The following is a 26,831-nucleotide window of genomic DNA, read 5'->3' as shown; positions in this document are numbered from 1 at the left end:
TTTTTTAACGTTTACGCTGGTAACCAGGGTAAACATCGGGTTACTAAGCGCGGCCCTGCGCTTAGTAACCCGATGTTTACCCTGGTTACCAGTGAAGACATCGCTGGATCGGCGTCACACACGCCGATCCAGCGATGTCGGCGGGAGATCCAACGACGAAATAAAGTTCTGGACTTTCCTCAGCGACCAACAATTTCCCAGCAGGGGCCTGATCGTTGGTCGCTGTCACACATAACGATTTCCTTAACGATATCGTTATGTGTGACGGTACCTTAAGCTATATGCACAACACATTCAGGTTACATTCAGCAGGTCTGAGTGAATAGTTCCAGAGTGTATATATATAGGCGAAATTTTAACCCCGCACGTTCCAATTCACCAAACAATTTTGCCCCTATCTACATAATGTGGAAAAAGTGAAAGGAAAAGTGTTGGAGCAAATTGACAGCTGCCACATGTGAACAAGGAGGACTTAAAGAGTGAGAGTGATGGCGCCAAAGAGTATATACCGTACAGTTACTAAGGTGGGGCCCGACATGGGATACTCACCACACATGGGGATATGGACACACACACAAAATGCGCCACACACTACCACGTGCTTGAACACATACACCACCCTCAGCACACATTTCGCCACACATACACCAACCTCGCCACATAAAAGTTGAAACACAAAAGTCGCCACTCAAAACTCGCCACGCACAAAATTCGCCACATGCAAAACTAGGATCACGCAAAACTCGCACATACTCAAAGCGCACCACACAATACTCGCCATGCGCAAAACTCGCCATGCGCAAAACTTGCTGCACACAACTTGCTACACTAACCTGTCACATGCAACTCGACACACAAAAAGTTGCTACACGCATGTCGCCACACAAAACTCATCTCACATGACACATGAAACTCGCCCTAAAACACACACAAGTCTGGTATTATCCTTCAAAAATAAAAATCTGATTAATAAGCAGACAAACTACAAAAGCAACAAATGTACCATATAGGAAATACGGCAGCTGTCAGTCACATGACCTGTCTATTATGTGTATGTGTGAGCTAATATATACTGCCAGGGGGGAGGGCTTCCTGTTGGCTGGAGATTTATCAGGCTGCCAATTTAGCTTACAAATACTGAGGTAAAAATACTGACCAAATAACGTGTGAACGCGATCTAATACAGGAGGAGATGACATACAGATATATACTATATACAGGGGAGATGACACACAGATATATACTATATACAGGAGAGATGACACACAGGTATATACTATATACAGGAGGAGATGATACACACATATATACTATATACAGGGGAGTTGACACACAGGTATATACTATATACAGGGGAGATGACACACAGGTATATACTATATACAGGGGAGATGACACAGGTATATACTATATACAGGAGGAGATGACACAAGTATATACTATATACAGGAGGAGATGACATACAGGTATATACTATATACAGGAGGAGATGACACACTGGTATATACTATATACAGGGGAGATGACACAGGTATATACTATATACAGGGGAGATGACACACAGGTATATACTATATACAGGGGAGATGACACAGGTATATACTATATACAGGAGGAGATGACACAGGTATACTATATACAGGGGAGATGACACACGTATATACTATATACAGGAGGAGATGACACACAGGTATATACTATATACAGGAGGAGATGACATACAGGTATACACTATATACAGGAGATGACATACAGGTGTATACTATATATAAGGGAGATGACAAACATGTATATACTGAGGGGAAAATGAGAGGTGTGAGGTGAAAATGAGGGGTGTGAGGTGAAAATGAAAAGGTGTGAGTGCAAAATGAGAGGAGGGAGGGAAAATAGTGGAGTGATCGGAAAATGACAGATGTGAGGTCGAAATGACAAGTGTTAGGGGGGAATGAGAGGTGTAAGGGAGAAAATGAGAGATGTGAGCGGGAAAATGAGAGGCGTGATGGGAAAATAAGAGAAGTGAGGTGCTTTAACTAACCACAGATATTTACTATACCCAGGCAACTCCGGTATAACAGGCCAGCTTAACCCCCCCACCCAGAATATACCCGGGGTTACAGTGGCCTAGGCCAGATTACACCCCGGGTATATTCTGGCCTAGTCCAAACTATACCCCGGGGTATAAATTGGACTAGTCCAGTTTATACCCCTCTGGGCCAGAATATACCCCGGGTACAGGTACAGGACCCCAGGCAGCACACGGGGCCCCAGGCAACACACAAGGTCCCAGGCAGCACACAGGGGCCCCAGGCAGCACACAGGGTCCCCAGGCAACACAAAAGGGCCCCGGGCAGCACACAGGGGCCCCAGGTAGCACACAGGGGCCCCCGGCAGCACACAGGGCTCCAGGCAGCACACAGGGCTCCAGGCAGGACACAGGGGCCCCAGGCAGCACACAGGGCCCCAGGCAGCCCACAGGGGCCCCAGGCAGCCCACAGGGCCCCAGGCAGGGCACAGGGCCCCAGGCAGCACACAGGGGCCCCAGGCAGCACACAGGGGCCCCAGGCAGCGCACAGAGCCCCAAACAGCGCACGGAGTCCCAAACAGCGCACGGAGCCCCAGGCAGTGCACAGGACCCCAGGCAGCCCACAGGGGCCCCAGGCAGCCCACAGGGGCCCCAGGCACTGCACGGAGCCCCAAACAGCGCACAGAGCCCCAGGCAGTGCACGGGGCCCCAGGCAGCTCACGGAGCCACAGGCAGCCCACAGGGCCCCAGACAGCTCACAGGGGCCCCAGGCAGCGCACAGAACCCCAAACAGCGCACGGAGCCCCAGGCAGTGCACGGGGCCCCAGGCAGCCCACAGGGCCCCAGGCAGCCCACAGGGGCCCCAGGCAGTGCATGAAGCCCCAAACAGCGCACGGTGCCCCAGGCAGTGCACAGGACCCCAGGCAGTCCACAGGGGGTCCCAGATAGCGCACAGGGGGAAGAGATAGTGAGCAACAGGGTAAGAGATAGCACGCAAGGGGGGGAAATAGACAGAGCGCACGTCCCCTGTGCACTGTCTGGGCCCCCCTGTGCGCTATCTGGGACCCACTGTACGTTGCCTGGGACCCCCTGTGCGATGTCTGGGGCCCTGCTCTTGAGTATATCACTCAATCCTAGTTTCACATTTGCGTACAGCCGTGCGCATGCGTACGCTCTCAGTGAAACCTTGACCACTGCTGCGCCCCGCCGGTTAAGCTACGCCGACGTTCTTTTGACGGTGCTGCAACTCGCGGCGAAGGCAACAAGCTGGATTTTCTTGCGTTCACCGAATCGTCAAAACAACACATGCGGACCCAAACATCCGCAGGGCCTGCGTACCCAATGATAAAGATAGGGTACGCAGGCCACATGCGCACCTGGGCGGAGCTTAATTGGCGGGAGCGTACACAGCCATGCGCAAATGTGAAACTAGCCTAAGATGTCTAGGGCCCCTGTGCGATGTGTGATGTCTGGGGCCCCGTTCTTGAGTACATCACTCAATGGTTCTCATAAGCGTGAAAAATCGGATCTTTAATATGCTTTAATCTTTAATATACTCAAGAACGGGGCACAGACATCGCACAGGGGGTCCCAAACAGCGCACATGGGATCCCAGAGAGCGCACAGGAGGCAGAGACAGCACACAGGGCCCTGCGCGCTGTCTCTTCCCCCCTTGCACACTGTCACTTCCCCCTCCCTTGTGCACTGTCTCTGCCCCCCTGTGCGCTGCCTGTATCCCCGTTCACTGTCTCTTCCCCCCTTGCACGCTGTCTCTTCCCCCTCCCTTGTGCACTGTCTCTGCCCCCCTGTGCGCTGCCTGGGGCCCTGTGTGCTGCCTGGATCCCCGTTCCCTGTCTCTTCCCCCTTGCACACTGTCACTTCCCCCTCCCTTGTGCACTGTCTCTGCCCCCCTGTGTGCTGCCTGGATCCCCGTTCACTGTCTCTTCCCCCCTTGCACGCTGTCTCTTCCCCCTCCCTTGTGCACTGTCTCTGCCCCCCTGTGTGCTGCCTGGGGCCCTGTGTGCTGCCTGGGGCCCCGTGCGCTGCCTGGGGCCCTGTGGGCTGCCTGGGGCCCTATGCGCTGGGGTATATGCCTGGCGGCCTCGACCAATCAGAGAGCCGGGATTTCCAGGACAGACAGACAGACAGACAGAAAGACAGACAGACAGACAGACGGAAAAACCCTTAGACAATTATATGTATAGATATATATATATATACAGTGGGGCAAAAAAGTATTTAGTCAGTCAGCAATAGTGCAAGTTCCACCACTTAAAAAGATGAGAGGCGTCTGTAATTTACATCATAGGTAGACCTCAACTATGGGAGACAAACTGAGAAAAAAAAATCCAGAAAATCACATTGTCTGTTTTTTTAACATTTTATTTGCATATTATGGTGGAAAATAAGTATTTGGTCAGAAACAAAATTTAATCTTAATACTTTGTAATATATCCTTTGTTGGCAATGACAGAGGTCAAACGTTTTCTGTAAGTCTTCACAAGGTTGCCACACACTGTTGTTGGTATGTTGGCCCATTCCTCCATGCAGATCTCCTCTAGAGCAGTGATGTTTTTGGCTTTTCGCTTGGCAACACAGACTTTCAACTCCCTCCAAAGGTTTTCTATAGGGTTGAGATCTGGAGACTGGCTAGGCCACTCCAGGACCTTGAAATGCTTCTTACGAAGCCACTCCTTCGTTGCCCTGGCGGTGTGCTTTGGATCATTGTCATGTTGAAAGACCCAGCCACGTTTCATCTTCAATGCCCTTGCTGATGGAAGGAGGTTTGCACTCAAAATCTCACGATACATGGCCCCATTCATTCTTTCATGTACCCGGATCAGTCGTCCTGGCCCCTTTGCAGAGAAACAGCCCCAAAGCATGATGTTTCCACCACCATGCTTTACAGTAGGTATGGTGTTTGATGGATGCAACTCAGTATTCTTTTTCCTCCAAACACGACAAGTTGTGTTTCTACCAAACAGTTCCAGTTTGGTTTCATCAGACCATAGGACATTCTCCCAAAACTCCTCTGGATCATCCAAATGCTCTCTAGCAAACTTCAGACGGGCCCGGACATGTACTGGCTTAAGCAGTGGGACACGTCTGGCACTGCAGGATCTGAGTCCATGGTGGCGTAGTGTGTTACTTATGGTAGGCCTTGTTACATTGGTCCCAGATCTCTGCAGTTCATTCACTAGGTCCCCCCGCGTGGTTCTGGGATTTTTGCTCACCGTTCTTGTGATCATTCTGACCCCACGGGGTGGGATTTTGCGTGGAGCCCCAGATCGAGGGAGATTATCAGTGGTCTTGTATGTCTTCCATTTTCTAATTATTGCTCCCACTGTTGATTTCTTCACTCCAAGCTGGTTGGCTATTGCAGATTCAGTCTTCCCAGCCTGGTGCAGGGCTACAATTTTGTTTCTGGTGTCCTTTGACAGCTCTTTGGTCTTCACCATAGTGGAGTTTGGAGTCAGACTGTTTGAGGGTATGCACAGGTGTCTTTTTATACTGATAACAAGTTTAAACAGGTGCCATTACTACAGGTAATGAGTGGAGGAAAGAGGAGACTCTTAAAGAAGAAGTTACAGGTCTGTGAGAGCCAGAAATCTTGATTGTTTGTTTCTGACCAAATACTTATTTTCCACCATAATATGCAAAAAAAATGATAAAAAACAGACAATGTGATTTTCTGGATTTTTTTTTCTCAGTTTGTCTCCCATAGTTGAGGTCTACCTATGATGTCAATTACAGACGCCTCTCATCTTTTTAAGTGGTGGAACTTGCACTATTGCTGACTGACTAAATACTTTTTTGCCCCACTGTATATATATATATATACATACATACACACAAACCACATACTGTATACACAAGTCATTGTTGTACCTTTGTTTTCTCCTGCAAATCTTCAACGAATTCCAAAGTTTCTGAAGCTTTTAGATCCTTCAGCGCAGTCCTCGTCTCACCAATTAGAGTGTGTCTGGAATATTTGTCAAAATCTTTTACCTGTTTTGAGAAATATTTCAAAGATAAAGTAAATTAATGTCTCATCTGTGAGTTTTCAATTCAAATATTCCTTTCTTATACAAAGGAAAGAGTAGAGCTTTAAAAGGTGCATGTAGACTTGTTGAAAATCAGCAAACAAACAGTTACGAGAATTCTCGCACCCGGAGTGAGTAAAGTAAACCATGAAATACAAAATAAAGTATAACGTATTTGCAGTTAGATTATATGCTGCCTACTTTTTAAAAATAAACAAAAAAAGGAACAGAGTAATGAACAGACACAGCAAGGAAACAAAACCTAGCTGGAATTTCACTGAATGGCTTTAAGCTATAGCAGAATGGCTGAACAGTGACAAGAAGCTCTCAACAGCAGAGGGACAGAATATAAAGCGGCACCCGAAAGGTGATAGGGCAGACAAATGAAAACACCTGTGTTATGCTGAACAGACAGCAACCAGAATAACAGAACCTAAATACCCAGCAAAAAGGTGTGTCTGCTGTGGCTCGGCGGACAGAGAAGAAAACTACAAAATACAGGCTCGAAGGTTAGTATCCTGGAGCATGACAATTAATAGTTTAGTTAGGTCGAATGTGATGACAGATTCCCTTTAGGCCGGTTTCACATGTCAGTGGCTCCGGTACGTGAGGTGACAGTTTCCTCACGTACCGGAGCCACTGACACACGTAGACACAGTGAAATCAATGCATCTGTGCAGATGTCATTGATTTTTTGCGGACCGTGTCTCCGTGTGCCAAACACGGAGACATGTCAGTGTTCGTGGGAGCGCACGGATTACACGGACCCATTAAAGTCAATGGGTCCGTGTAAAACACGTACTGCACACGGACGTTGTCCGTGTGCAGTCCGTGTGCCGTGCAGGAGACAGCGCTACTGTAAGCGCTGTCCCCTCCACTGGTGCTGAAGCTGCGATTCATATCTTCCCTGCAGCAGCGTTTGCTGTAGAGAAGATATGAAAAATCGTGTTTAAAATAAAGATCCATGACCCCACCCCCCTCCCTCCCACTGTGCGCCCCCCCGCTGTTATTAAAATACTCACCCGGCTCCCTCGCTGGCTGGCGCTGCTTCCTGTCCTGCTTCCTGCTTCCTGTCCTGGCCGCACCTTCTACTGTATGAGCGGTCACGTGGTGCCGCCCATTACAATCATGAATATGCAGCTCCACCTCCCATAGGGGTGGAGCCGCATATTCATCACTATAAATGAGCGGCCCCACGTGACCGCTCATACAGTAGAAGGTGCAGCCAGGACAGGAAGCAGCGCACATCGGAAAGAAGAAACAAACAAGGAATTCAAATGATTCTAACTCATTAAAAATCCCATCCTGGCATTAGCTCATATTTTTCTCCTTTCTGGTGGATGATACCAATTCATGATTAATCATTCAAAAAATATGACCGTTCACTTAGTTAAAGGGAAGCTACCTTAAGCTGATAGCAGCATATTGTACTGGCAGAGACCTTGATTCCAGTTATGTATCACTTACTGGGCTGCTTGCCGTAGTTTTGATAAAATAATTTTTAATCAGCAGATTATTATCACTAGCGGACTACTTAACCTTCTTCCAGGCAGTCCAACCACACCTCAACCACTTATTGGCAACTTTCTGCCTATGCACAGTTTAGACAGAAAGCTGTCAATCAGTGGTGTGGGCGGGGTTATACAGAGCTCAGTATTCTGAGAACTGGTAGATCTTCACCAGAAAAAAGCTTTCAATCAAAACTGCAGCACCCTGTAAGTGGTACAGTATATTGCTGGAATCAGGGTTTCTGCCCCTACATTATGCTTCTCTCAGATCAAGTAAAAAAAACCTGGTGACAAATTCCTCTTAAATAAAAGCGAATTAAATCTAATTAACATAAAAAAGTACAAGAACTTCAGGAGTTGGTTTATTATGACAACCTCTTCTCTAGCGGATCATTTATGGTCCAGCTCCAGGAACTTCTCGCTAGGGTTGAGCCACCTCCCTAGTGTTCGGGTTCAGTTCGTCGAACAGGGACGTGTTCGACGAATGTTCGTAAAATGTTTGACGAACACCGTTGAACCCCATTGAAACCAATGGCAGGCAAACACAAACACATACAAACACATAGAAAACACAAAGAAAACACCTTAAAAGGTGTCCAAAAGCTGACAAACTGCTCAGAAGACACAACAAACACATGGAAAAGTCACAACTACATATAGTCATGTGAAAAGAAAAGAGGTGGAGGAGTAAAAGGAGGAGGAGACACAGATATAGGCACGTCATGCCCTTCTAAATTCAGGAAAGGCTGGAGTAAAAATCTAAAATCACTCTACCAACACCCAGACGTATTGACAAAACAAATAAAAAAAGAAATATCTTTAGGTAGAATGGCGGCGGGTCCATTCAGAACACTTTCCTTAGAAAGTAGTGGTACCCCCGTTGGGAGTTGTGCCAAAAAATGAACCCAATACATTCAGACTAATCCACCATTTGTCATATCCAAGGGGCAGGTCAGTAAACGACAACATCGACGCGGAACCAAGTACAGTACTATGTACTGTACCTTCTTTGACAAGGCAATCAGGCGGGTCAAGAAGTTGGTAAGGGGCACCCTAATGGCCAAAACAGACATTGAGGGGGCGTTCCGGTTACTACCTATGCCTCCGAATAGTGTCCTCCCATTGGACTGCTTCTGTGAAGGAGCATACTACATAGATCGCTGTTTGCCCATGGGGTGCTCCATATCCTGCTCACTATTTGAGGCATTTAGTTGCTTCCTCGAATGTGTCGTCATGGACGTTTGTAAGGCGGCACATATTATCCATTACCTCGACGACTTCTTATGCCTGGGCCCAAAAGATTCGCCACAGTGTGAAAACACGCGGTAGTCCACCTGTGAGAAGGATGGAGCTGGAGGGAGAGTGGACACCCCAGAGACGAGGGGCTAGATTGAGAAAGGAAGAAGGCGGTGTAGCTTGCTTCATGGGTGGGGTACTCTGCTGAGTAGAAGAAATTGCTACTAGGCCCAAAAGGATTTCCTGGGCTAGATGCCATTACAAAATAGTACTTAGGTAAACAGGCGGTGTAGCTTGCTTCATGGGTGAAGTACGCTGCTGAGTAGCACAAAATGCTATTAGGTACAAAACAATATCCTGGGCTAGATGCAGTTAAAAATTAGTATTTAGATCAACAGGCGGTGTTGGTTGCTTCATGGGTGGGGTACGCTGCTGAGTAGCACAAAATGCTATTAGGTACAAAACTATTTCCTGGGCTAGATGCAGTTAAAAATTAGTAATTAGATCAACAGGCGGTGTAGCTTGCTTCATGGGTGGGGTACGATGCTGAGTAGAACTAAATTCTACTAGGCCCAAAAGGATTTCCTGGGCTAGATGACATACAAAATAGTACTTAGGTAAACAGGCGGTGTAACTTGCTTCATGGGTGGGGTACGCTGCTGAGTAGCACTAAATTCTACTAGGCCCAAAAGGATTTCCTGGGCTAGATGCCGTTAAAAAATAGTACTTAGGTAAACAGGCGGTGTAGCTTGCTTCATGGGTGGGGTACGCTGCTGAGTAGCACTAAATTCTACTAGGCCCAAAAGGATTTCCTGGGCTAGATGCCGTTAAAAAATAGTACTTAGGTAAACAGGCGGTGTAGCTTGCTTCATGGGTGGGGTACTTTGCTGAGTAGCACCAAATTCTACTAAGCCCAAAAGGATTTCCTGAGCTAGATGGATTAGATGCAGTAAAAATTGAGATACACAGGCGGTATAGTTAGTTTCACAGGCGGGCTACTCTGCTGACATGCAGACACTGCTCCTAGGCCCAAAATTATTAACTGGGTTAGATGCAGTAAAAATTGAGATACACAGGCGGTGTGGTTAGTTTCACAGGCGGGCTATTCTGCTGACGTGCAGACACTGCTCCTAGGCCCAAAAATTTTAACTGGATTAGATGCAGTAAAAATTGAGATACACAGGCGGTGTAGTTAGTTTCACAGGCGGGCTACTCTGCTGACGTGCAGACACTGCTCCTAGGCCCAAAAATATTAACTGGATTAGATGCAGTAAAAATATAAATACACAGGCGGTGTAGTTAGTTTCACAGACAGGCTACTCTACTGATGTACAGACACTGCTCCTAGGCCCAAAAATATTAAATGGAGTAGATGCAGTAAAAATAGAGATACACAGGCGGTGTAGTTAGTTTCACAGGCGGGCTACTCTGCTGACGTGCAGACACTGCTCTTAGGCCCAAAAATATTAACTGGATTAGATGCAGTAAAAATTTAGATACACAGGCGGTATAGTTAGTTTCACAGGCGGGCTACTCTGCTGATGTGCAGACATTGCTCCTAGGACCAAAGCTATTAACTGGGTTAGATGCAGTAAAAATTGAGATACACAGGCGGTGTAGCTAGCTTCACAGGCAGGCTACTCAGATGACTATCAGACAATGCTACTAGCCCAAAAGGATTGGCTGAGCTAGATTACACCAAATGCTGTGACAAACACTTGCACAGCCCTGGCACAGACCTGCCTGGCAAACAGTGCTATGAACTGCTGTAATCTACTCTGAAAAGGGCTGATATTACAACTAGTCCCGACTCCACCTGACTCCTTAAACCTATCTTTCTGAAAATTCGCTCCAAAAAGCACTCATAGACTGTATAGCGCCCACAGCAGCAGCGGTGCCATCTAACACTAAGCTACAGCAATGAGGAAATGGTGGCGACGGGGCAAATGGCTGGTTCTTATAGGGCAAGGACATGTGACATACACAGCCAATGACACATGCCCTTGCTTGTGTGCATCACATGCACATTGCTGTTTGTGTGTGCACTGCTGATAGGCTGAGAGACTGCACCGCCCCACTGTAAATGCGGGAAAGAAAATAAAATGGAGATTGGCATTATTTCAGCACAGATCTATCCCCCGCCCACTATACACTGAAACAGTCTATTAACAATGATAAACAGTTTTAATGTGCAAATCAAGTTAGGCTTTTGGTGAACGAACAGTTATCGAACAGAAACTCGAACAGCCAAATTTTAAGCAAATTGTTCGAGTTCGTCGAACAACTCGAACACCGCCCAAAACAGCTCGAATTTGAAATTGGCGAACAGTTCGACTCGAACACCGCTCATCTCTACTTCTAGCTGCAGCCACAAAAGGAGAAATGCTGAATTACGTGTAGGCAGGCAAGTCTATGGCACACCATGTAAAATAGAGGGATCAGATATGCCAAAGAGAGCCACTCTACTTTGACTATTGGAAGGGGCCTCAAACATGAGACTTCAATCTGTGACAATCCTACGCCCTTGTGAGACATACCCTTTAATTCTGACAGTCAATAAAACAAACAGATCAAGAATCAACATTTTAGATTGTCTACCTCAAGCTTCAGACTTAGGTTTGATAATAGGTAATCCTTTAGCAAAAATGAGAAATCTTCATCAAACACTGGATTTCTGTTGTTTTTCACCACTTTGGTTTCACGTTCATGGATGACAGATTGGACTTCAGATTGTGGTTCTTCAGATTTGGAGAAGACTCGAATCCTTACGAATGGGTCTCTGCTGTATTCTGGAAGATCCGTGGCTTCAATCACAGTGAGTGCTAAGGTTGTCGTCTTTTTGTTATACTGAAGGTTAAATTTAAGCTTTCCTCTGGGCCCCTGAGGACGGTCAGAGTCACTGCCCACATCATCTAGGCTTTCTGTGCTAGGAGGTGAAGGGGTTAAGTGTACTTCCAGTTTCTCCATTTCCTTCTGCATGAGCTGAATCTAGAAAATTAACAGAGAACAGCCATTTCATGATTTAATCAGACTAAATTATAAAATAGAAGCATTTTTATTTTTTAATACTAGAAGCATCTGTCACTATGTATATCACTATCAATATTAATTTTTGAGATATGGTTCTGACAAACTTAAATATTTTTCAGTCTTTTTTAAATTTTACATTTCCTAAAAAAACCAGAGAGGGCTAAATTAATTCATAGAACCTTGTTTCAGTGGTCTAGGCAGGCTTCCAAACAGGAGCATTGAAAACTTCCTCTTACCTGTTGACATTATTAGCTACTGTTGTGATTTTAGTCCTGGCAATTGCCAAAACAATAATGTCCCACCAGGACTAGAAATCAGAAAAGGAGTCGGAGAGAATGGCATCTAGGAGGCGGTTCAAAAGGCTCCAATCCAGGAGCCGCAGACGACTGACGTGTCCACTGGACCCGAGTCCTGCAAATCAATTGTCTTATCCCTACATAAAGGGTTTGGCTACTCCATGAAGAGATCCATAGGAGAACGTTCTGAACTATTGATGATAGGTGTCAATGTGTTTGGGGCTTATTGTGTATATTGTTAGATATCTAGAGGTTGATTTTAGCTATGAAAAGTGTAGAAAGAGGACTTTGAAACAGTTATTGCATGGTTTAATATGTCTGGTTAAAGCAATGGCATTTCGAAGTAGGTGAAGAACTGTCAAGACTAGAGTTGAGCTACAATTATCCATCCTTGTTTCCTTGGAAGTTATGTTTTAAAAGGTCAGAAGGATAAATACACTTAATCCATGTTTGGACCAAAGCTGGAAGCACTTGAGCCAAGTTAACTTGTCTATGATTCACGGATCCACCACAGGTCTCCAGACCCCAACTCAACAGGTTCATAGACATATAGTTAGAAGATCCTCAGCCAGGCCGTCCATCACAGTTCGTGCTTGGATCATGACACAGATGCGTGCGTGATGCAAAACTCCGCAATTAGGCTTTTGTTATAGTGGAAATCCTGATGGACTGGCAAATTTTGAGTAGATCCTCAGCTAAGCTTGAAAAGCTTTTGCCAACTTTACCAAAGCAATAACCAGCCAGAATGTAAAGAGGTGTCTCACCATGATAACACCATCTGAAAATTAAACCAGCAGGCTTGACTTCTAAAAAAGCCCTGGTACTCAGATGAACAGCAGTCCATATAAAACGGGTATGGAGTGATTCTCCTAGAGAGAGTAAGTTACACATTGCCGTCACACATCCATGCATTGGTGTCCGAGAACTTGACCGCCTCATATATGCCAATGAGGCTGTTGCGTTCGGGTTGACAGACTCTAATGCTGATTCATGAATCATGGACCGAGACACATGGATGTATGAAAACAGCCTTTATCAGTGGCTGTCCACTCTGGCTCAGAAAGGTGTTCCAACATGGGAATCCCGCTCTATGAAAATCATTTGCCCCAAAATGGCAAAGGTTGTTGTGCCATCCAACATAACAGGAATTGCTCAGAAGGGTTAGTTAGCCTTTTCAATTTTCATGCTAGCAAAATTTTTCCATGTTGTAGAAGACCAGAGAAAAGCAGGAGGCCAGAAGTTGCACCTCATTTTGGTAATTGAGGACCTTTAAATCATTGTCCAGTGGTCTGTATTCAACTAAAGTTATAGATAAACTTACCTTTGAGTCTTGTTCCTTTCTTGCAACCTTTAAAAAGCTTGGAGATAAACTTTTTACAAGAATGTTTCCTTCAGTTTTCTTTTCAACATTAGAAGCAGTTATGAACTTCTTGTCGCCTGCAACAGAAAACAGTTATGGAATTAATAAGCAGCAATGCAATGGCTTGGGCTAACTTAACTTTTGTATATTATTAGCAATATTTTACCCTTTTTTACATTTTAATAGACAAAATGCCTTGCCTAGTGTCCCAACATGACACTAGCTTTCTGGAGTAAATCAATGCTGTGGCTTTTAACTCAAATGCTGTAATGCTGCTGCAGTGCAGTATAGCGCAAGCCCCATCAGGGGGTGCTGGTGAGGGAAGAGAGGTTGCACACACAGCGTAGCACCACTGAGCAGCAGCACAGGCGCCACCAAGTGGCGAGAGAGTGGTCAGACGAGCCGAGCCAGAAACAGTCAGGACAAGAAGTACCAGAGGTCACAGCAATACACGTGGTCAAATACAAGCCAAAGTCAGTGCCAGACGGGAGCAGAGATAACCGAGATGTGAGACAGTCAAACAGGTCAGAAGACAAGCCGGGTCACATACTAAGAGGTCCAAGCACAGGGAGCGAACACTAAAGGTACCGTCACACTAAGCGACGCTGCAGCGATACCGACAACGATCCGGATCGCTGCAGCGTCGCTGTTTGGTCGCTGGAGAGCTGTCACACAGACAGCTCTCCAGCGACCAACGATGCCGGTAACCAGGGTAAACATCGGGTTACTAAGCGCAGGGCCGCGCTTAGTAACCTGATGCTTACCCTGGTTACCATCGTTAAAGTAAAAAAACAACCACTACATACTTACCTACCGCTGTCTGTCCCCGGCGCTGTGCTTCTCTGCTCTGGCTGTGAGCGCCGGGCAGCCGGAAAGCAGAGCGGTGACGTCACCGCTCTGCTTTCCGGCCGCTGTGCTCACAGCCAGAGCAGAGAAGCAGAGCGCCGGGGACAGACAGCAGTAGGTAAGTATGTAGTGGTTGTTTTTTTTACTTTAACGAAGGTAACCAGGGTAAACATCGGGTTACTAAGTGCGGCCCTGCGCTTAGTAACCCAATGTTTACCCTGGTTACCAGCGAAGACATCACTGAATCGGTGTCACACACGCCGATTCAGCGATGTCAGCGGGAGATCCAGCGACGAAACAAAGTTCTGGACTTTCTTCCCCGACCAGCGATATCACAGCAGGGGCCTGATCGCTGCTGCCTGTCACACTGGACGATATCGCTAGCCAGGACGCTGCAACGTCACGGATCGCTAGCGATATCGTCTAGTGTGACGGTACCTTAAGACAAGCGGGGTGTCGGGAAAGGGAAGTCACGGGAGCAGAGTAAACGGGCAGAGGACAAAACACGGTATCAGGGGGTCAGCTGCTCTAGCCTGGGAGCATGAACTATCACTGACATTGGTCTGCAGGCCACAGCAGACTGAAATAGTCCCACAGAACCCAAAATGAGGCAGAGAAGGTTAACCCCCGCACGACCAGACCAGGGAGAGAAAAACAAAACACAAACCTCGGCCTGGATTATGACAAATGCTGTATTTTTCAAAGTCCATGAACTTCTTTTTCAGACACATGCAAACATAGCAGATAAGATTGGTGGCTTTGATAGATGCAAATGGGCTATTATTTTAATACAAATGAGTTACTATCAAGATATTAAAGTTTGATTTGCAGCAAATAAATTTGCATGAATTTGAGTACTGGAAAGCTTTCAATTGCTCTGAAAATACCGGTACATGTGGGGGAGATGAATAAAAATAGAAGACCCCGTTGACAAGAGGAGCTTACACTCTACAGAAGAGAGAGAGAGAATCCTGCTAGCTATAAGAAGTTACATTTTACATGAGAGAGGATCCCACTGACCATAATAGCTTACACTCTACAGCAGAGAGAGAGGACTTCGCTAATCATAAGAGTTTACACTCTGCCGGAGAGAGAAAGGACCCCACTGACCATAAGTGCTGACACTCTACAGGAGAGAGAGGACCCCGCTGACCATAAGAGCTTACACTCCACAGGAGAGAGAGGACCCCGCTGACCATAAGAGCTTACACTTTACACGAGAGAGAGAGGACCCCACTGACCATAAGAGCTTACAGTCTACAGGAGAGAGAGGACCCCGCTGATCATAAGAGCTTACACTCTACAGGAGAGAGAGGACCCCGCTGATCATAAGAGCTTACACACTACAGAAGAGACAGAGGACTTCGCTGATCATAAGAGCTTATGCTCTATAGAAGAGAGAGAACCTCACTGACCATAAGAGCTTACACTCTACAGACATGAGAGAGAGAGGACCCCGATGACCATAAGAGCTTACACTCTACAGGAGAGAGGACTTCGCTGACCATAAGAGCTTACACTATACAGAAATGAGAAAGAGGACCCCACTGACCATAAGATCTTATACTCTTCAGTCGAAAGAGAGAACCTCACTGACCATAAGAGCTTACACTCTACAGAAGATAGAAAGGACATGGCAGACCATAAGAGCTTACACTCTCCAGAAGAGAGAGAGGACCCTGCTGACCATAAGAACTTACACTCTACAGAAGAGAGAGAGGACCCTGCTGACCATAAGAGCTTACACTCTACAGGAGAGAGAGAGGACCCCACTGGCCATAAGAGCTTACACTCTACAGGAGAGAGAGAGAGGACCCTGCTGACCATAAGAGCTTACACTCTACAGGAGAGAGAGAGGACCCTGCTGACCATAAGAGCTTACACTCTACAGGAGAGAGAAGACCCCATTGACCATAAGAGCTTACACTCTACAGGATAGAGAAGACCCCGCTGACCATAAGAGCTTACACTCTACAGGAGAGAGAAGACCCCATTGACCATAAGAGTTTACACTCTACAGGATAGAGAAGACCCCGCTGACCATAAGAGCTTACACTCTACAGGATAGAGAAGACCCCGCTGACCATAAGAGCTTACACGCTATGGAAGATAGAAAGGAAACTGCTGACCATAATAGCTTACACTCTACAGAAGAGAGAGGACCTTGCTGGTCATAAGAGCTTACACTCTACAGGAGAGAGGACCCTTACATTCTACAGGAGAGATACTTAGCCAGTGACTCCATAGATGTAAAACTGCTCTACAATACAAACTGTGTTCCATTGGGAACCGCTGATCTGTGATGGCCCAGGTACTGACCACCACATTGCAAGCTATGATATTCCACTAGAGGTCATAGTTGTAGGGCATTATGGAAAGGCCACACAAAAAAAGACATTAGCCAGCTCTCTGATGCTTCAGCAGTGTGTAGAAAATGCGTGATTTTGTTTGTTTTTTTTTCTTTGAACCATGAATCAAAACTCAAAATGAAACTACAAATTTCAGAAAATTTGATTCAAACTCGACTCGGTCCTCCATGTATCAATCCACTCATCTCTAGTATAAATTTATTAAAGTATACCCTCCAGAAATAAAAATCTCAGTGTTTTAGAACTTTATTCCATCCAAGCATTATGGAAATAATTATAAAGGTATTTTCAAGCTGAATATATGTGTCATTGAAGCTAGATACACTAACATGACTATATTACTATAGGATTGTCCTGAGCACTGTCCTCATGCTATTTTGCTACAGTTTTTGTGGCTACCAGAAACCAGCTTTGACAGTGTCCTCAACCACTTATTCTGTAAGAGCTACCCATAATTTTGCCATATGTATAAATTCATTATTCAGATCTTTTTTTCTTGTGATTTTATCAGCGTTTGCAGCTTTTTCTGATATGAATATCCCACTCACCTTTTCCAATTGATCCCGCTTTATATGAGTAATACTGGCGCATTTTGCATGCTAAAATTATGAGAGCAGCCAGAAACAAAGCAATAGCCAGCGCCAGAAGACAGTATTTCAAAGTATCTGAAATTGGCAGTTGAATCTGGAGTGACATATATCGGAAGGTCATATTCTCTACAAAACAAAACAAAAAGTAATGTATTAAATAAAATATATACAATACAGAGGAACCTCTTTGAGACGAACACCTTTAAGAAATGGTCTTCTACAGCAGTGGTCCTTTCACAGAGGAGGCCAATGTGCGCAGAAGATAGGTGGACTGAAAATCTGTCATTGAATTGAGCTCACTAAGGGCGTTTTCACATTGCGTTTAGGCACTCATTCAGTGGCCCTGTTGGGGTTATGTCCAATTCGGGATTCAACACCATTATAGTCTATTTCGATCAGTTAACCCATTCTTAATTATGGCAAAAAAAGTTGAACATTGTATGCCATGATCAAGAGCGGGTTAACCACTCGAAACGCATATGCTCCGTATCTCATTTTATGATGTTACTCTGTTATAACATGTTTTTACTAAATATTCAATAACGAAAATGTTATGCTCTGTCCATGTGGCTGGACTAAAGATGCATTTTGGATTTTAATTGGAATGCTACACAGTAGCATGGCCCGTGGCTTGGATTAAGCCTATCCACACCCGGAGAGAACTGGTTCACTCTTTGCTTTTTGTATTGTAATATTTTTTCATTTTCCATATTACTATCTATATGGCTGAAATTTCCTATGTAGCGTTCAATTTTCAGCATGTGCTGTGCACATTATGGGCAAGGGTAGCAATGAACACATTGGTTTTGCCCATTCCCAATTTTCAGGGTATTTAAAGTGAGGTTTCTAAGAATGTTGGTGCCCATGGTGCAGATGGCAATACTCAATTTGCCAACTTCATTACAAGACATTTAACATAAGTTGTTGAATTGCAGAACATGGGAACAACCACTATACATTGTAAATAGCTATGCTGTTTTAGCTTCAGTCAATGTTTACATCCGGCTGCCGACAAAGTCAATAGCAGCTGATCAGTGTGGATGCTGAGTGTCTAAAATTTGATAGGTCATCAATATGTCTATTCTGGAGAAATCCTTGGGGTATCATATAAGTCATTGTGAAGAATCAATAACATAAATTCTCATTAAATGGTTATTCTCAAGTTGCTTCTTGAGCAGCTAACCACATTCCAGTCTTTTTCACTTTCTGGTTTCTGGCAGGGTGACTCTCCTCCTTCAGTGACAGTTCAGGTGAGCAGCAGACCTGTAGTATTAGAACTATAAAGCTCAGCACAAGTTCAGCTGTAACATATCCATCTATCAGTAGTTTTAATATGGGGTGTACACTGGTGTCACCATGTTTACATATAGAGATAACAGGGCATTTGAGCAAGCATAGGGCTCTGGACAATGAGAGTCATGATTAGGAGAACTGCTCTGAAAGCTGCCGATAAAGAGGTCAGGTGATTTTGCAAGATTTATAACAGCAGCTTGTCAGGAGCTGAGAGAGAAAGGGAGGGAGTTGAGCTGCTAACTATATAGAAATCAATTGGTTGAAGAGAGGTGACAGGGATATTAGGAGTTAACCCCTCTCTGGAATATACAGTAACTACTGAGCATACGCGGCAAGAATCCTTGCAGGCTCTGGTAGCCAAGCTCTAGGTAAACCAACTGTGCACTTTGAAAGATAAAAGCTTTCATTGCAGGAGAATGACAGCAGTTAGAAAAAGCAAGCCACATGCAAACTTGCTTATTTTCAACCTGATTAACTAAAGCAATGTAATAACTTGAGAATACAACATTAACTGCTCTAGTCATGCTATACAGAGCATTATCTCTAGGAAAGTACTGTTGTTTTATTAACTGAATACAGATTCTATATCAGAATGAAAAACTCATCAACTTTATAAAATTTAGTGTAGATTACCAAATGCACTGCACATTCTGGATTCAGGGTTAAAACTTTATGTTCGAGTCAGTAATTTGTCACCATGCCAGTTTATGCCTGAAAATGAAAATATTATTTTTTTAAACATGTATGTGTCTACTGTCACTAAAAATTATCATGAAATATCTGTATGCCATGTTCAGTTTACATTTGTTTAATTTTGCAATCATCCACAACTATTATATACAGTAGAGGCCAGATAAGGTTGAATTCAGAAGTCTGAGTATCATGGTCTGACTACGAACCATTATGTCTAGAACAGGTCAACGGATCCCCTATGCCAAACTCTACAGCCTCATTGACACATCCATACTCTGACCATAATACACAAATGTCAACCTAAGTTATCAGATAAGTAACTGTTGACCGAGACAGAGTATTCACAAGTAAAAGCAATATACAAAATCACAGTAGATACATTTCAACATTGTTTCAGGTTACATTTAAAAGGAATCTGTCAGGTGGATGTATTTTTTCATGAAGGCTTTTTGAAGACCCGCAATACCTTTACATGACCAATCCATTACTCAGTTACTGAGAAATGAGAATTTGAACTGATATGCAAATCAGTCTGAAGGACTATGGTAGATCTGAAGCCTTGTCACTCCAGCTCTATTCCCGGCCCAGCACTCCTCCTTTGCTTGAAGACACACAGCATAGAGGCTACAAGTCAAACAGCAGGAGGTGGCAGCGCTGGGCAGAGAATAGAGCCGGAGTGACACAGATTTCAAATCTACAAACAGTTCTTCAGTGTTATTTGCATATCAGTTCAAACACTGATTTCTCAATAATAGAGGAACGGACTGACCAGGTAAAGGTATTTCTGGACTTGTCTTGGAAAGAGCTACAAGAGCATACAAAATAGTTTGGGTGTAAAATCTGCAGACAAATTCCCTTTAATGATAACCTCTTTGAAAAACATATTTTGTATAACTAGAGTAACTACATTCTTGGAAATAAAGGCATTTCCTATTTGACAATTAATATAAGTATCTAATAAATTGAATTCATACCTTATTTTGAGGAGTGAGAAGATCCAAGCAAATATCCCTTAACATCCCTACAGCTGTGAATAAAATAAAACAGAATATAAAACACACATGCTAAAAATTGCATTGTTTGGGGCTAAGTGGCGACTTTTGCTGTGACATAGGAAGCATGGCCAAAGATTGGTGTATGCCCTGCTACATGACAGCATAATGCAAGTGAAATGGATCACATTTGACAAGTGGAGCGCCCGTACCAGGGCAGCAGGGTACTCGGTACCGGGTCCGGTCAACTTAAAGGGGATGTCACGGTCCAATTAAAAAGGGGAAAAGGTCTTTAAAGGGGAACTGTAGATAAAGTTTGTCGTGACGCCACCTGTGGTGCTCAGTCAATAGTGGGACCAACGCTGCTTTAAAGGGGTACTCTGGGGGATGTTGTTGCAGCAATGATGTTAATGCTTCCCACATGTGAAGTGGGTCCCCAGGGTCCTTGGGTGTATGGCGATGATGGTGTATGCCAGGTAATGAACAAAGGACACAAGTTGTAAAGTCTTTACCTGGTTTACTTGCAGTAGCAGTCCACAGTTCAGGGTACCAGATACAGGTGTCCTGTGGTCCGGCCGCCCTGGAGGCAATGACAGAATCCCTTTTCCAGTTGAGGTCCGTGAGCCTTTTCAACTAGCACTTGCTGTAAATGAGGTCCTTGCTGCCACTACGTGGAGTGAAGCTTACAAGCATAATCCTCTTTCCTCCTGTCCTGAGAAAGGTATCTGCATGACGGGCAGCTTGAGCCTTATAATAGGGACACTATCATGCCCCAGGCTCCTCTGGTGCTGCTGCGTCTCAGGCATGGTGTGAGCCAATCCCATAAAGTTCTCAGCCCTCCGGTTCTGCCAAGTGTCCTACAGTTCCACTAAGGCCTCAGGCTCCCGGTACCCGGTACTGCGCTTCGGCTCTGAGGTTGCCTGGACACAGTTCCCCTCTGAGCCCTGTTCCTCTCCTCTGCTCCTTTCCTCAGAAGCTCAATCATTTATACAACTCCTTCCAGAGGCTGCAGCTCCCATGTGACTGCCAGGTCTCTCTGTCTGCTCTCTCAGACTTCCTTCTCCTTCTTTGTCTCTCCCAGACTGTCCTGCTTGGTCTCCTTGGACCAACTAACTAACTCCTCCTCCAGGTCAGGATACATATAGCTTAGGGAAGCTCCCCTGAGTCCGGGTACCGAGCTCCTCCTCCTGGCCTGGATTTGGAATGTGTTGTGTGTGAGTGCCTTACCTGGTGAAAAGAACTCCATTGCCTCCAAGCATGATATTACACTCCCCGAAGGGAAGGCAACATCACTGCAGCACCCGGTTACGTGGGGTGCTGCACATGCAAGTCACAAAAAGTGGAACCAGTAGTACTTTTTGTGACTAGTACCCTGTGGGTCGCCATGTAACTCCATCCACTTACAAGATGCTAAGATGTAGCAGCAACATACAGCAATCTTTGGCCACATGACCTGTGTTTTGTGACCAAAGTTCCAGTCTCAATCCATCAATGGAAACACAATCTTTTTTATGGGTCATTTAAAAAAATAACGTACATATACTGATCTGTAAGAGCATAAATCCTTTAAAAAGATGTTATAAAAAAGCCAACCCAACGGTTACGAAAAAGCCAACACGACTGAACTAAGAGGACTAATTCTCTCTCTGTTAACAAGTCAGTCTCCTGGTCTTGTACTAATGTATTTTATATCAAAGTTGTTAGACTTTGGTATAGATCCGTGAAATATAATGAACAAATAAAAGTGTATTATTTATAATTTACACTTAGGCTCCTTCACATGTGTGTGCTGCCTCCAGGTTCTGTACATATGGAGCAGTTGCAGAATACAGAGCCCATGTTATTCAATATGGGTATTGGTTACTTCCCTCACTGTGATAATGAGTCCCCTAAGGTTGATGGCGGCTCTAGTTGCCAACTAACCAAACACCATGGATCCCTCATATGAAGATGAAGGAACATCCTTGTGTGCTATCTTTCCTGTTACGTGGTTGATTGTGTTCTTAACCTGAGCAAGACCTTGTTCAGGGATTACTCTCATAGCTCATCTTTTGGATTTGCCCGTTCCTGTGGTTCTACTCGAGAACTGTCTCAGGGTATGTTCGGGCAAACTGATATTAAGTCGGTTTAGCAGACGGACAGCACATATAATCTATGCTAGCCTCCTAGACCACATTGGTGATTTTCTACACATACCTCAGGGGCAGGGAAATAAAAAAAGGCACAATTTATAGACCATGCCATTACATGTAAATGCAGGCAGCTTCTGCACCTATCTACAATTCGAATGTACACACAGAGCCAGTCTGCTACACAATTTTCAGATGTGACTAGTCTATAAATTCAAACAGCACATGTAAATGAAGCCTTATAGTTATGAAGCAGTCTCATCCTCCAGCTTTTCTCATCCTGCTCACTACTGTACCTATTAGCTACATCCCTGACTTTGCAAAATGTTTTTCACTACAATGCATTTGTTGCCAATTGTGAATCCGTGTGGGAAATTTCACGGGAATTTAAGTGTGGAAAATCCATGGGAATCTGTATATGAACATCCATGGGAATCCGTGTGGGAAATTCTACAGGAATCCATAAGGTCAAGTCCACAAGAGTAAGTGTGGGAAAGTCAACTGGATTCTGTATGGGAAAGTCCATGGGAATCCATGTAGGAACGTCTACACCTATTTGAAGGAGTTAAGAGTGATGAACAATTATATAGACTTGAAAAGTCCACAGGAAACTGTGTGGGAAAGTCTATGGGAGTACGTATGGAAAAGTCCATGGGAAACCACATGGTAAAGTTTCTGGAATCTGTGTAGGAAAGTCTACACCTCCTTGATGGAGTTAAGCGTTAGGAACAGTGAGACACACTTAGAAGCCTACAGGAAACTCTGTGGGAAAGTCTACAGGAGTACAAATGGGAAAGTATAGGGGGATCTATGTAGGAAAGTCTACACCTACTTGAAGGAGTTAAGGGTGAGGAACAGTGAAACGCACTGGGAACGTCCACAGGAAACTGTGTGGGAAAGTCTACAGGACTACGTATGGGAAAGTCCACGGGAAGCCTTGTGGGAAAATCTACTGGAATCTGTGTAGGAAAGTGTACTGGAATCTGTGTAGGAAAGTCTACTCCTCCTTGATGGAGTTAAGGTTGATGAACAGGGAGACATACTGCAGCCCACCCAACATCAAACTTATTGTAGCTTAGAAGAATCCACTTCCCCAGCGAGAAGCATAACCAACATTTTCCTGTCTATCTGATGCTGTGTAATGGACCATTGTCCCTCTTTGAAGAACTGTTTTCAGTGTTTTTAGAAAGAGTATTGTTGCATGGGATAGCGCCTATATGGAACAGAACTGATTACATTAAAGTGCGTAAAACTGTTTTGTATAACATTTGGGTGGATTTGCAAGTTAACCAATGATTCAACAAGGTCAATGTGACCTTGATTTATAGGTTTTTCTGACATGCCATGCAGATCAAAGATATAGTCACCCTGGGAACAAGCTTCTCACCCCAGCACTGCAGTTCTAATGGTCTACATTGGACCATAAGCGATGATGCCATGATCACCCTACACCTGAGCAGCCACCGATTAACTGCAGGATCAGGGGATTGGTGATCGGATATCATCATTTCTGGTCTGTCATAGGACTAGAGTGGACAGATTTACCGGGTGACTATATCTTCTTTTATTCTCATGGCTTGCGTTGTCAGTTTTTTAACAAGACAGATAATTTAACTGGATCATCAATCCAGTCTTAACAAGACAGATTAACTATTCCTTTAAAAGAACAGTCAATTATTTTGTAAACATCATGCGGTAAATCAAGAAGGGAAACCATACAGGCATAAGAGAGGTGGCCTTTCATTTCAGGAAAGACATGCTAATGGAAAACGAAAGGATCACTCCAATATAAAAAATTAGGGGAAAGGAAGTTCCAGCTCTTATAATGCTGGCAAAATGCTGTTGAAGAAAAACCAACCAATGAAATAGAGTGGTAGGCAAGGTAGGCAAAGTACAGAGCACCAGAATCTAGGCTGTTTCTGAACAAATTAGACAGATATTTTCGCCAAAAGCACTTATGGTGAATAAGAGCAGCAAAATCACACTCTGGTTTGAGTCAAATGATAGCTATGCTTGTGTGGCACCCCTAGGGGTATTTGCCACAAAAATAGTTACTGACAGTAAGTACAAATACTAAAATAGCAAGACTGCACTACCACCTCCGGCCAGAAGGGGGAGCTCCAGAGACTCCCCTTGATCCATTCTGGTCTGAGAGAAGAAATGGCAGTTGGGCTAAGGAGCTGAAAGTGAGAGGTCATACAATTGAATCTCTAACAGCCCGGTGACTGTTACCAGGCCTAAATCACCGGCCTGAGGAGAAGAGGGATAGAGAAAAAGGACATTGTGAGAACCGGGTAGCATTAATCACTACCCAGAACAGGCGCAAAGACGGATACTGGATCCGTGGCTGTATTCATTATATATAATACAGCAACCGGAAAAACGTGAGGTGATATCAGCTTCACTAGGGTCGGATGCAGCAACAGACACAGAGTTCAGCGGTACTCCCAGAGGGGGTAAACCGATAAAAGGACTCGGGTTGCCCGTCGAACCAGGACCCGGAGGGGACAGATTGGGCCGGCAGCCAGTTCACATACAGCAGCAGGGCCACACAGAAATTGCGCACAATAAGAGGCGAAGACCCCGGCAGGGTCAAAGTAACTCAGAGTTCCCATACAGACTCCGGTGGCAGGACTGGTTGTAAATCCTTTTATGTTAAAGTAAACTGGTTAAACGTTTCAGTGCCTCAGTCTTTCATTTGGACAATAGCCATCTATCCAGGATCGGGATCGTCACCGCTGGGAGAACCTGCTGCTGATCAAGTAAGTGCCTGTCCCCTCATGATACCCCTTACACTGTGCATTGCCTGAGGCCACAGCACCGGGTCAAGCCACCCGTGACATCCCCCTCAAGAGACAGACTCCATTGGTCCGGTGCTGGGTATCCCAGTCTCCTGGGCGTCACAATTGGCGTCACGAACAGGATCTAGCCAGCCCGTATACCGGGTATTGTGTGCCGTGATTGGAGCCCAAAACTGTGAAAACTGGGATGAAAAATCTTGAAAATTGACTTTATTAAAGAAAAATCCATTCCCCATTGAAAACTATTGAAAGTGACTTTTCCCCATTGGTTATAATGGAGTAAAGATGGCCGCCATCCCCTGAGGTAATCACTTCATAACCGTTAGGCACGAGACTGTTAATTGAGCTACGCCATCACCTGAGCCCCAGTCTAACTGAAAAACTTCAGAATCCGCCATTACAGAGCGCGGTGGGTGGGAGCAGCAGGGGGCGTGTCATTGTGGGCGGCACCAAGCTGAGCGCTCTGACATCAGAGCAAGGGGAAAATCGATCCTGCTGCACAGCGGAACGAATCTACACTATCCCGACGGAAGCGGAGGACCGGAAGGGTCCAGATTAACTAAGGGGGCACAGTATGTCGCAGCACGGAGACGCCGCAGCACCCGGCAACGCTAATGCAGCTGAAAGACAGAGTGTCAATAGAGAGTCCGGCAGCGCAGCGGTGCAAGGAGTGGCGCCCATCATGCCGGTGCTGATGCCATATACCCCAGGTGGCCCATGGCTTCCAATGTATGAAGGTAAGCCTAATACCCTTGACGATTTCAGAGAAAAGATGCTGGCCCATTTTGACATGTTCCCTGTGGGTGAAGTTCAGCGTGTTAGTCTCCTGATGATGCAGTTAAGTGGCCATGCTAAGCGAGAAGTCACAGCATGGGCAGCTGATCTAAAAGGCACTGTTGAACGCATATTTGCTGGATTAAAAGCTACATTTGAAACCACGGCCAGCAGCAAAGCTAAAATACGATTCTTTAATTGCAAACAAAAAGCTAATGAGGGCGTGAGAGACTTTGCCTTAAACCTGCAGGAAGCCCTTAAATCACTTACACTGGCTGAACCCATTTTTAACACCGGAGCGGATAAACTGCTAAGAGATCAATTTATTGAGGGACTCTACACCCCTTCTCACCGGGGGCATGTGAGCATGCTTGTTTTTAAGAACCCTGAATTGACATTTGCCCAATTAAAGGAGAGCGCTATACGTCTCCAGCTGGCAGAGGCACCTCGGGATCAGGATCCTGCGCAACCCATGGCAGAGGCACCTCAACAACAGGGAGTGCCAGTGACATCAGCTATGTCTGGGGCCATTGCTAAGCCCCTGGGGCCCAGTACTAATGAGGCTCTTCAACAAAAGCTTGACTCTTTAGCTGATGTTGTTGCTTCAATGGCTAAAACCATGCAGGAGATGAGAGGACACAAGATGGAGTTGGCAAACTGTAGAGAGGATGTTCCATGGATGAGACCCCGGAGATACCCGACATGGAGAGGACGACCCCGCGACCGCTACCAACCGGATGGACAGCCCATTTGCCGCCGTTGCCAGCAGCCAGGCCACTTTGCACGAGATTGTGATTTAAACGGGAATCCCCTGGGAATGCGGGCCGCTTCGCAGGAATGAACTTTCA

General features: G+C 45.3%; 1 protein-coding gene across 3 annotated transcripts in view; it reads right to left on the bottom strand.

The window, feature by feature from the left end:
• Positions 1 to 26,831, bottom strand: part of LOC138649767 (synaptotagmin-1-like) — a 102,994-nt gene that overhangs the window by 16,359 nt on the left and 59,804 nt on the right. For all 3 annotated transcript variants that reach the window (XM_069740430.1, XM_069740431.1, XM_069740432.1), the window contains exons 3-8: positions 20,262 to 20,314; positions 19,228 to 19,305; positions 17,260 to 17,427; positions 13,458 to 13,573; positions 11,409 to 11,798; positions 5,912 to 6,031 (exon numbers count right to left, since the gene is read on the bottom strand). In XM_069740430.1, coding sequence (XP_069596531.1) covers positions 5,912 to 6,031; positions 11,409 to 11,798; positions 13,458 to 13,573; positions 17,260 to 17,427; positions 19,228 to 19,243 — 810 coding nt within the window. In that variant the 5' untranslated portion in view covers positions 19,244 to 19,305; positions 20,262 to 20,314. The remainder of the gene's footprint in view (positions 1 to 5,911; positions 6,032 to 11,408; positions 11,799 to 13,457; positions 13,574 to 17,259; positions 17,428 to 19,227; positions 19,306 to 20,261; positions 20,315 to 26,831) is intronic.

This window comes from Ranitomeya imitator, chromosome 9 (assembly GCF_032444005.1).
Source record: "Ranitomeya imitator isolate aRanImi1 chromosome 9, aRanImi1.pri, whole genome shotgun sequence".
In the NCBI taxonomy this organism is placed as follows: Eukaryota; Metazoa; Chordata; class Amphibia; order Anura; family Dendrobatidae; genus Ranitomeya; species Ranitomeya imitator.
The sequence above is the reverse complement of the archived record's forward strand: the minus strand, read 5'-3'. Positions and strand labels throughout refer to the sequence as shown.